At 45.5% G+C, this 12,269-nt stretch overlaps 1 protein-coding gene across 8 annotated transcripts in view; it reads right to left on the bottom strand.

Annotated features, from left to right (window-relative positions):
• Positions 1-12,269, bottom strand: part of LOC135917655 (uncharacterized) — a 597,391-nt gene that overhangs the window by 26,951 nt on the left and 558,171 nt on the right. For all 8 annotated transcript variants that reach the window (XM_065451225.2, XM_065451224.2, XM_070537235.1 and 5 more), the window contains 2 exons: positions 10,509-10,859; positions 6,296-6,610 (listed from right to left, as the gene is read on the bottom strand). In XM_065451225.2, coding sequence (XP_065307297.1) covers positions 6,296-6,610; positions 10,509-10,859 — 666 coding nt within the window. The remainder of the gene's footprint in view (positions 1-6,295; positions 6,611-10,508; positions 10,860-12,269) is intronic.

The raw sequence follows: 12,269 nt of genomic DNA, 5'->3' as shown, positions 1-12,269 counted from the left end.
GCCCTTTGTAGTCCACATCTATTTGGTGCAGGACTTCTCCAAGTACTAAACGGTTTGGTAATTCTAAACACTCATCTCAGTTGAAGTTTTAGTCCTCAATAAGGAGTTTAACTCTGTGTCCAACTAAAACACCTTTAATGTAATACGTTGCGCATTTTTCCACCGATGACTTGCTGACCATTTTACAATACCAAAAATGGGACGAGTGCTCTTTTTTTTGAGTTTCGCATCCCATTAAGTTGTGGCCTCGGCGGCCGGGAATCGAATTCGGGACCTCGCGCTCAGCAGTACTACACCATAGCCACTCTGCTCCCCACGGCAGGTATGCTGTCTTGCTGCCATTGAAATACTGCACTTTGATAAGACGGGAAAGTAGGGTGCGCCTTATTTAAACCGGCTATTTAAAATACTTTTCCTTGTTGAAGTAGCACAGAGCACGGATAAAAAATAAGTTAGACAAACAAAAAGTGAAAAAAATGCGAACAAAGACAAAACAATAAACACCCGTACACGCGCCCCCCAAGGACTAACATGCATAACATGCCGTCGCCATATGCACCTGCCGTGCAGCACGAAAAAAAAAAAAAGACATTCGCCATACTATAGCACATCGGAAGGAGCTTAAACAAGCTAAGTCACCCGAGGAGCGACGTGAAGTAAACGGAACACTAAAAAATCACAACGCAATGGTGAAAAAAAAAGCGTTCAAGAAACAAAGCGCAAGATGCGTTTATAAGACTTACAGTGTTCCGTGTTTTCATATATCTGACAAGCGAACGCCGTAGGTATGAAATCGTATCTTGCACTGTGTTCTTTTAAATGTTTTCTTTTTTTTGTGCTAACAGCTTGGCTAACATCGGCTGGGAAACGCGATACACGCGGCTTCGAAGGGACAGACGGTTGAGCAATGCATTCTGTTTTGATGCTTCGATACATGCCGCTGCAACAGATTAACCACTTGTTCAATCTAAGGTTGCTTCCGATAGGTTTATGAAAAAACTAAGAAACACTGGAGTGCGCTGTACAGATCGCTTTGATACAGAAAGGAACAGACCCGTTATTCGGATTCATAAGTGGCATACCTCTCGTTGTTGTGTTACGCCACACTGCAAAACAATTTAGGCCCTTAGCGATAAAGGGTGTACATTGGTCTACAACTCAGACCTTTACACACGCGAAAAAAGGGTGCAAGGGTGTGAGTTCTAGATCGATATATACTCCTATTCACTTTTAAGGGCGTAAATTATATCACAGGGTAAGTGCTTTAAACGGCACACAGCAAACCCGCGCGCTTTCCAGTCAACGACGCTGCAGGAAAGCGATCACACTACCACCGACTGGCTTGAGAACAGTCATCGTAAAGCCAGAATCGTTAATTTGCTGTTGTGCGACGAAAGAGGGCACCGTACGTTCGTTACTGATCGAAGCTCCTTTGTTGAAGTCAGTCTTCGTGATCAGGTCGTGGCGTCCCAAAATTACAAGTGCGATTATGATTAGATCGAGCACGCATGGGCCCAAATGAATTGCACGCGCACTCGGCAGCTCGTCCGCAAGCTGCGGCCCACGGTGATTGCGTTTTTCGTGCAGGCATACCTACTGTCTCTGCGTTGGACCGTTCGAAGGAATACGCACTATATCGACTCAGTGCTCGTATGTGCCTGCGCAGAGTTTATCGCTACGGTTAAGGCCATCATGTCGGAATCGTAGCGAAAAAGCCCGCCTCCATTTACTTGTTGCGGCCGAATTACAAACGGCTGCGTCAATTTCGGCGAAGTGCATGCGATAAGCGACCTTCCATGGGATGCAGTATGCGTAGTTCGCCTGACTGGGCCTATCATCTTGTTCTGAAGTCATTGCCGTCGGCAAGTTGTCACTGCCTAGTGTAGCACAAATACTACCACTAAGCGAAATTGGCCATTTGGTGTGAAATGTGTGCGATTTGTAGTGTTTATCTCTAGCTCAAAGGGCCAGAAAAAGTGCTCTCCGAATTGGAAAGCTTGCAAAAAGACAGTTGCCTAATTTTTTATACTGCCCTGCGGCTCCTGTCAAGCTGTAGCATTTTAATTTTCTCAATAAGCAACTCCTGTAGTTGCCAATGGTCCTCATTCAGTGAATGTTTGCGAGGGTTTATTTTACTTACATATTTGAATCCTTCTCAACGAAGAGCTGTCCCTTCATTCTATTCTTTGTCTTTTTCTTTTGTGAGCATAAGAATGTGTCTGAGCCGCACGTAGTTTTTTACCTGGCTTTAAGCTGAAGTTGAGTCCGCCGCGTCTGAGATGTTCTACCGTAAAGCTAATGCAGTAGCTCGTAGTAGTAGTAGTAGTAGTAGTAGTAGCTCGTAATGCAGTAGCGCCCTCCAAATTCGGACAGGTCGCTGCGACATCGCCTCAGAAATGTGTGAAGCGGCACGTTGCTCCGCTTCATGGATCTCGGAGGCCCATCAGCGCCCACTAGGTAGCGTTGCGCTTGCTAGATGTCACCGCGATGCTGCATGTCATAGGGAGCCTCGATACCAGGCCGGGCTGCTATCGAGGCACCCTAGCAGGTCATAGCACGTCATACGGAAAATAAGGGCGGTGTTCGAGACATATACCCCTCGCCGTCGGTGCCATCGATGTTAATGATAACATGTTCTCTTGGTTCCTCTTATTTCTCCCTTTTAATCCATTTATCCCGTTTATTCCGGGTAGCAAACTTGACGTGTAGGGAAATTGTGGTGTTTGTCAAAACTAATAAGTCAATGCTCGTCACAAAAAAGTGGGAATTCAGGTCTCACTCACTCACTCACTCACTCACTCACTCACTCACTCACTCACTCACTCACTCACTCACTCACTCACTCACTCACTCACTCACTCACTCACTCACTCACTCACTCACTCACTCACTCACTCACTCACTCACTCACTCACTCACTCACTCACTCACTCACTCACTCACTCACTCACTCACTCACTCACTCACTCACTCACTCACTCACTCACTCACTCACTCACTCACTCACTCACTCACTCACTCACTCACTCACTCACTCACTCACTCACTCACTCACTCACTCACTCACTCACTCACTCACTCACTCACTCACTCACTCACGCGCACGCACGCACACACACACACACACGCACACACACACGCACACACACACGCACGCACGCACGCGCGCACACACACACACACACACGCACACACACACGATGCAATCTTATCGTTAGCTTCACCATCGATTCTCCGCTTTGCTTTGATAGCAGAATGATAACAGTGAAGTTCTATTTCGTAATTGAAAGCCTTGTGCTTTGGGACAAGGCTAATACTGAGTACTATAGCGGATATAAGCAATCTTTATACACACATTACCATTTCTCTGGAACTGAAATAAGTAACACAAACGAATCAAGGACTAAATTTTTATATGACCGAATGAATAAGTGAACGAATGACTGAATGGCGTGTGCAAATTCGATGTGCGCACGGAGTCTCGTTCATATTCTTATTTAATGTATTTACACTCTTGAGTGCCTCGACTGACGCAAACGTCAGTGAAATGGGCAGGCTCGCTCGCCCAGTCCCGTTCAAGACATGCAAGCGCTCAGAAACACGGCGGTCTGACACATATTTGTATCAATGAACGAATCACATCAGTTTTAGCTGAACTTCAAATGACTATAACGAACTAACTTAATTGGTTAAATAAATGAATATTAGTAACGCGAGTGCGGTGAAACAGTTCAACAACTTTGAAAGTTGTTGAACTGTTTTGAAAGTTGTTGAACAACAACAACTTTTGTCATTCGTCCGAGAACCGAAAGCCCTATAGCCCGGAATCAAGATTTCGGGACCGAGAATTTATTCGTAAATTTTTTTTAAAGCGTGCACATGGACGACAATGTGGAGGTGGAAATTATCCGCGTCCTCGAGTTGTCCGTGCGTGCCTTGGTAATTTTCTCTTCATCCGAGAAGCTCTCAAGCTTCGCCATAGAAGCCGCAATGATGGAGTTCGCAAAACGCACGCATAACATTTTCCCCCGGCCCCTGGTCGTTTATTGAAAGAGTTGAGCGTCGAAACTAGCGTAAACTTAAAGAAGATGACCTGCCGCGAGTTCAAAAGAAAATTCTCCTATACAAAAAAAAAGTAGATACTGGCGGATTCATTTCATATGCAAGCGTTATTCGCGCTAACGATGCCGGTATGAAAGTAATGAAGATAAATTACCTTGTCGTTACGCTGGCGCCATAATGGCAGGCCCAGCGTACGGCGTTCTCAATTTAAACTCGATGAAACCGCTGGTTTTGTCTACGCAGTGGCTGTGGCTCAGCTTGCTCTCTCTCTCTCTATCTTTTCGACTGTATAGGATATTTCACCTTAATGCATGCCTGAAGACCGTTTTCTATCGGGGCTAGTGGTGTGCATACTTTAAAGTCTGCTGCTGCGAGGATTTTTGAGAGTTAGAAGGAACGTGAGATTGCAAGATGACGATGTTTACGTGTCGGATAAGAAAATAAAGCTAATTTTCGCACCATCGTGTGTAAACATACAAAAATAACATACAACATACAATAACATACAAAAAGAACTAGCGTTGAAATTCCAGAGTTGTTCCGTGTTAGACTTGGAAAAACAAAAGTACCAAACTTCGGTTGCTAAGCTCCTAATGGTACTTAACTGTCCTTGTGGTCTCGATAACTTTTCTTTTTATTTTAGTCTTTGTTTCTCTTAAATTTTTTCTCTTATTTGCTGTATAATGTTTTGTAACACTGATCAGTATTATCTGCTTGTTTAAATATTTCCTTGTTCTCTCGCATTACTGATGATATATTATGTATAAAGTGTAACAATCTCACTTTTGTATACTTGATTGCTTGCCGCATACATTTTGTTTCTTTTCTTGTTTCGTTGCGCTGTATTTTCGTGATGTTCCACCCCCTGAGTACGGGTAGGGGTGCCTTTGTCAGGCAGTTGCATCTGCCTTTAGCCCCTACATCCTAGACAATGTATTGTCTAAATAAAGCATTCAAACAAACTCAATGACTCGACAATTTCTGTCAACATTTCTGTCGAGGTTATCACGAAGCCACACGCAGCGCTAATTAAGGTTTCTTTTTTTTCTGGGCCTCTAAATATTGTGATTAGCCTAAGTTCCCCTAATTCACGGTACCAAGTTTTTTGCACGCTGCCAGGGCGCCCTAGCGCGCTTAGATGAAGCTATATATATATATATATATATATATATATATATATATATATATATATATATATATATATATATATATATATATATATATATATATATATATATATATATATATATATATATATATATATATATATATATATATATATATATATATATATATATATATATATATATATATATATATATATATATATATATATAGGGTGGTCTGCTCCGGACCACCATGAGTTGCACTTCCCTCGTTGAAGAGGCAGGACGTGTGTCGAGTCAGCTCCTGAACGACATTTTGCAATGTGGTGAACGCGGTCTATATTACGAATCCGGGACCTGAAAGAAAGAGGTGCGACGTATTGCTAACTCATTTCTCTCGCATTCACCGCGAAATTGCGACAGAATTTTTCGTTTAAGGTAAGCTGTTTCTATATGCAACCTGACACACGGGTCGGTGGTCTCAAGGCGCTATTTGGGGTCTGTGGCCTAATGGGTAGAGCACTGGAATTTTTCTTTATAGGGAAACCTGGTTCGGCGCCCACTATCGGATAGGAAATTTCTTTTATTGAAGAGACCTGCAACGAGGTGAGACCTGCCCATCGCAGATTGCCCGGCATGAGGCAAACAGTGCTTCGCGTTATAGGGATGATATATTGACCACAACATGCATCAAACACCTCGTGCCCAGCCATGACTCTTCGCCTGCTGCCTCTTTATCTAAGCACGTGAAACAATTAATGCCGCTGAGCCCGTGTCCAACACCTGCTATCTAAAGCTGCCGAACGCTGCAGTGTCTGATCTAGGGGAAAGGAGGGGGGGGGAGGGAGGTTGACACACCTTTGAACGCGAGAAATCAACCAGAAAAAAGAAAAGTAGAGAGGGATAAGGAAAAGGCAGGAACATCTATAAGACGCTCGTTCAGGGTTGATGAAAAATCTACGTTTGATGAACGTTTTGATGAAAAACCTACGAGGTTTTTCGCCATGGTTTGCGAAAGAAGTGGAAAACGGTTGTACGATTCCAAATAAAGGATCTAATTCGCACGATGAGTTACTGCGCCTGCTGTCGCAGACCCGCGCGACCGCAGAGTGTTGCGACGAGCTCACCTCCGAATAGTTTGTGCGAGATGCCGGAGCGCCAGTCGGTGCCCAGGACGATGATGTGGCAGCGGAAGGTGAGGTTGCGGAAGGCGAGCCAGTCGCGCACCTGGAAGACTCGGTGCAGCCGCACCTCGTACGTCGAGTTGGCCGCCGGCTCGACGCGGTCGAACGGCACCGTGTTCAGGTAGACGCCCGTCTGGTCGTTGTAGACGCCGCAGGCCGGCGACGGCTTGGGGAACATGCCGCCGCAGTCCAGCTCCACCGTCTCGGAGCACGACACCCGGTCCGAGAACGTGGTCCAGCTGTCTTCCTTGCACGAGTCTGCGGCGGGGCAAGCCGAACGGCGAGTGGACGGCTGACGTCACTGTGGGTCAAGCCGACGCGGCATTCGATCGGAAAACCGCGATTATTCCGTCCCAGCTCATACATTTTGCGGAACACGTGGTATGTATATGCCAATTATTTTCGTCTTCGCTTTTTTTTTCTCTAAATACGAATTACTGGGTATTACGTGTGCTAGTGAACAGCTGTGTCTCCGTAAGGATTTATGCTATCCGATGATGTTCCGGGCCGGCGACGTACTTGATGCGAACGTTTATCAATCAATCAATCAATCAATCAATCAATCAATCAATCAATCAATCAATCAATCAATCAATCAATCAATCAATCAATCAATCAATCAATCAATCAATCAATCAATCAATCAATCAATCAATCAATCAATCAATCAATCAATAAATAAATAAATAAATAAATAAATAAATCAATAACTCGCGGTTGCAGTTCAATGGCCATGACTCTGCTGCTCAGCACTAGGTCACCGGTGCGATTCCGGGCTGCGGCGGTCGGTATTAATTAAGGGTGAAGTTCGTATAATCAGATTTAGTTGCACGTAGGAAGTACACTGAAAAGCAATACTTAATCTCCCTTAACTGACAGAAAGTGTTACTTCAAACTTCCATTTGCGTTCATTTCGCAATAATAGGCTGATTATTAGAAAAGAAAAATGAAAGCCAAAGCACAATATTTTTTTAAAAATTTCGCGCCGAAACCCCAGCGTCGATACGTCGCTGTGATGTCACCAATTTCAAAGTAAAATACAATATAATACAATACAATACAATACAATACAATACACTAGCATTTTATTTCAATCAAAAGGATGACGGAGGCTGAAGGTAAAAGGTGTTGCTAGAGCAGCTTGACAGGAGCCCCCAGACCTCTTCTCGTGTATTCCCATACTTGTGTCATTGTGGCTCAGTAAATGCCCTAAAAACTCGCTAACGTCAGCCTTCGTCTCTATCAGAATACAATGTAGTCAATATTTACCGGTACAAAATTAACTATTGCCGAAGCGGCGCCATCAGAATCCATGACGTCGTGGCGGCCTGGTGCGGAAACTTCGAGGCAGCGTTGCCACCATGTTTTTAGTTTTTGAGTCCTTTCCTGCTCGGCAACCCTCCTTTCACGGTAAGAGTGGATTTCTTTTTAATATGGTAAAAGGGTAATTTACTATTACAGCCCTATCACTTTTTTTCTCTTTAGTCCAACATTAAAAAACCCTTGGTGGTAAATTTAGCCCGGAGTCCTCCAATATAGAACACGCTGTCAAGATTCTTGTCAGTGCCAGAAATTAAGAGTGACTTCTCCGTTATTTACCTGGTCCTACATTGAAATTCGTATTTTTTTCACCGACAACTAGGACAAGCGTAAGTATATGTAGGCTGCTCCTTTACCATGGTTCTCATTAGCAGGCCTAAAAGTTCAGTTACACTAAGGAGTTCAAATGCTGAGAAGAAATTAGTTTTTCCGATTCTTTAGCCAAAGCGGGGACGTAATCTCTCATAAGAATTCAAGAAGTTTGAGTCAATCTTTAAGACAAAACTTGAACAAGGAACCAAAAAGCCGTTTGAACTCGCCTCATCAATGAAAGGACGCGTCGCCAGACGACCCGGGCATAGCAAGACCTTTTCGTCTCTGAAACAATCTGTATTAGTTATTGAAGTAATGAAATTTGGGCAAAAAATTATACTCATGCATCTATGATGAGTCGAGGCAGAGGTGAGAAATGAGAATCGACGCTGAACGTTCTTTTAGTGAACCTTCTGCGATGTCGCTCGTTCGTTGTGTTCTCTGCCCACTGCACATGTTTCTCCTGATCTTCAGCTACTGCCTGGTGGTGGCCGCTACAATTACACCGCTTCACACTAAAGAGTAGCGTAAATAACGTTCACCTATTCTTAAGTTACTAATTCAATAAATTATTTGAAGGTAGCGATTCTCGCGTCTGAATCGCCCGGTACTTTTAATCACTGCCCTTTCAAATATATACGCCACACAAGAAAGGACACATTACGTAATTCCGCAAGTTCCGCAGTTGCACCGAAAAAATCAGCCGCAACTAATGGTCTTGTGTACTTATTGCTTTTGTGCTAGTTTCAGAATGAAGATTCTGGTCTGCCTCCTATTGTCACTGCTTTGAGTTGCAAGTGTGGAGGATTGTGTGATTTCAAACTTTGTTTCTGTTGCCGAAGCTTATAAAACCACATCTCCCTCCACTCTCTCCACCTCTTCCGTTGGAGGATAAACCCCCGTTGCCTTTCACCTTTGAAAAAAAAGGAAAAAAAAGAAGGCGACGTCGATATGCTAGATACCCTCGCAGCTGCTTTGAAGGACGATGTGCGAAAACCTCCTTATTTTTTTGGGTGGGGGGGGAGGGGGGGGAGGGATCCCGTCCACACAGGGATTTCACGATCGCCGCGAACCATTGAGAGCTTAGGCTACTCTGAACAGCTTAAACCAACGGAGCAGAAAGACCAACTTTCAGGCTGCGGTGCAACATTTTGCTCGGTTTTTATTGACGCTATATAAACGCAAGAGTTGCAACGTCTCAGTGGACCGAACTTCTGTGGGTTAAAAACAAAAGAAGAAAATTTTTAATGGCATAAGATGCGACTAAGAAATGAGTGTAAAATATATATAAATAAAAGGGAGCGTGAGAAACGCAAGATTTTTTTTTTCTTTTTGACCCCAGCTATGTCAACGCTGATGCTGCGTTAAGTGCTGAATATTCTCCGAGCATGTCGAAGTGAGGCTGCAGAGTAACCCTCACCACATTTCACGGATGTAACGTAACGCTGAAAATGTAAAATTCTGCCGCTTCCATACATCAAACGTAATAATATATTACCATTTTTACGGAGAGAAAGGCGTGTACCAGGAGGCATTAGCTCAAGAGACTGAGAAGGTTGCTTTCCTTCGAAGCAGAAACCTTGCGCTGTCCGGTTGGCCTTCTGTCAGCTTGTGCTCAAATGCGAACGTTTCTTTCCAAAATAAAGAAGTGAGGAACGCGCTGGTTTCCTCTACAGCCATGCGTCACATTTATCTGCATGACGTTTCGCAAAAATAAGGGGGCATCAACTCTGTACTCATTTACTGCGACGGCAGCAGAATCTCAGAGAAGACGCCGCAACCTGAAGAACTTATATGTAATGCAACGCAACATCTTCATACGCTACAATATTGTCTTCTGAGGCCTCCGATAGAGTTGGAGTGGGACCACTCTAAGAGTCCGCGCGGCGCGCAGAACCCCGCGCAAATTACCAAACGCAAATTATGCGCTTCCTTCGACGCGTGGCGAAGGTCAACGTGAGTTGGCCCAACAGCAGACCACGTCCTGTACAGCGATCAGGCCACACGGTTCTCATCAGCTCATTGCTAAAGGGGCACGAAATTGATTCCCAGTCATACCGCGAGGGTGAAGCTGGAAATGAGTTAGCGCTACGATGACGGCGTAACGGAAAAGACGAGCAGCAGACCCAGTTTCGAGCTTTTAGATGGAGTCGCGGTAAAAGTTTTTAATGGAGCGTGTGACAACTAGACGAAGCGTCCGTTTGGCTACCCATCATTGGGGGTAATAAAGAGGGGGAAATGAAAGAGAAAAAGGTTTTGTTCAGTGAAAAAAAAATTCGTGGCTGAGTGGTAGCGTCTCCGTCTCACACTCCGGAGACCCTGGTTGGATTCCTACCTAGCCCATCTTGCAAGTTGTTTTTTATTCATGAAGTGCCTGCTGGGATTTATCGCTCACGGCCAACGCCGCCGACGCCGACGACACCGGCTTTTCTGCGACACGAGCTTCTTAACGCTGTCGCGTTAAAATATGCACCTAAATATATGAAAGGAAGAGGCGCCACGTCCCGGCAGCTTCAAGACCCACCTACGATGACGGTGAGGAAGAAGTCGTTCTGCGAAGTGCCCTGATCCGTCTCGACCTTGCACGTGTAGTTTCCCTGCATCGACATGTGTGCGCTGAGGATGGAGATGAACGACGGCGATCGGTTGCTCAGGTCGACCCGCTTGTCGAACAGGTTGCGCGCCAGCGGCCGGCGTCCCTTGCGCCACACGTAGACCTCGGCGCCGTCCTTGAACCAGAGGACGCGCCGCAGGTCCTCGCCGGGCGACAGCACGAAGAAGCAGAGCAGCGTGGCGCCCTCGCCCTGAAGCACGTACTGCGTCTTGTTGCTGTCCGACAGGAGCCGCACCTCGGTGACCACGACGCCCAGCACACCTGCGTCGAGCCGAAACAAAGCATGTTACAGTTTTACCGAGCGCGGTCGCATGATCGCCGAGTACGGTAACTGATGTGTTGATCACATCGAATGATTCGGGACTAGAAAAGTAGAAAAAGCAGTGCTGACCTAACAACTTCTCACGTATTATAGTCGTAGGACATGTCGAAGCCAAGTTGCACAGTAGCGCTCGACACTTAACATTTGCATCGACACTAACAACACACCAACATCGACACTAACTCGACACTAACAGTAACATCCTTTTCCATTAAAAAATGTTCACCACGTAGAAAAGCTAAAATGTTGCTGCTGCTTTAACTCATTACATGTGCAAAATAACAGTTTATTGGTTGCAGACACATGATTAGAACCAGCACGGTGACTTCGTCATTTTGGGCATTGCAATAATCGCTTTCTCGCCACCTGGAAACCCTTTCCCTTTCTTCTGAATCCCGCTCTGCCCTCATCGCCTAAAAAAACCTATTCTTCACCGGCACACACCTGCACTTATCCTCCCCGTGTCTTTGCTCCCTTAAAGGAGCCCTGAACCAACCCTCGGGCTTGATTAAATAACATGAATCCGCGGGTACCACACGCTGCTGGGTACATTTCGGCCAAGCTTTGCTGTCGTACGCGGTACGTGGAACTCTCAAGCGGAGCTCGAAGTCGCCTCTCTCTTAAACGCTCTCTTTTCAACAGAAGCCTGCTCCTCATTCTCTTATGAATGCTTCCTTTCATAATAAGGCGGATGTCCATACGTGGCTGCTATTGGTAGCTGAGGTCGGCTACGTAGCATAGATACCGCGGCCGCCGCGGGGTGCCGCCACGAGTCCACTGGCTAAGCGCACTGTGGCTCGCTGAGGACAAGCGCGTTTCGCTTACATTTAGCGCGTCGTCGGCACCAAAATCGGAAGTCCTGACGTCTACGTTAACATGGAAAATGAATTTTGAACTGCGCGCCACAGTGACGTTAAGAAGGTGGAGCGTTGTGGGCACGCCCCACAGCGCCGTAGCCTTCACAATGCAAGGCATTGAAGAAGGAACGGGAGCACAGCGGTGGCAGTGTTTGATTGCAAATAACTCCGCTTCTGCTGAAAGCATTGAAGTACTTTTAGCGGCAAAGTATTTCCGAGATAGGTTATTTCTAGTTCAAATGTCTTTCTCTACTTCGATAAAGAGTGGTTCAAGGCCCCTTTAAGCAGGCTGCAGACTTGGTTTAGTTGGTTGGACATATTTAGGCTTTAAAGCGAACGTAATACTTGGACACGAGAGGGGAGAATCTTTCTCGAGTGGAGGAAGTCTCTTCCTGGAGATTTAAGGCCGGTGCTGCACTCACACATGCCGTCACAAGAACCAGAGTCATAACATAGGCAGCCCATGTTTAATATCAGAAGTGTTCCACTCCT

The sequence above is a fragment of the Dermacentor albipictus genome, chromosome 4 (genome assembly GCF_038994185.2).
Source record: "Dermacentor albipictus isolate Rhodes 1998 colony chromosome 4, USDA_Dalb.pri_finalv2, whole genome shotgun sequence".
Lineage (NCBI taxonomy): Eukaryota > Metazoa > Arthropoda > Arachnida > Ixodida > Ixodidae > Dermacentor > Dermacentor albipictus.
The sequence above is the reverse complement of the archived record's forward strand: the minus strand, read 5'-3'. Positions and strand labels throughout refer to the sequence as shown.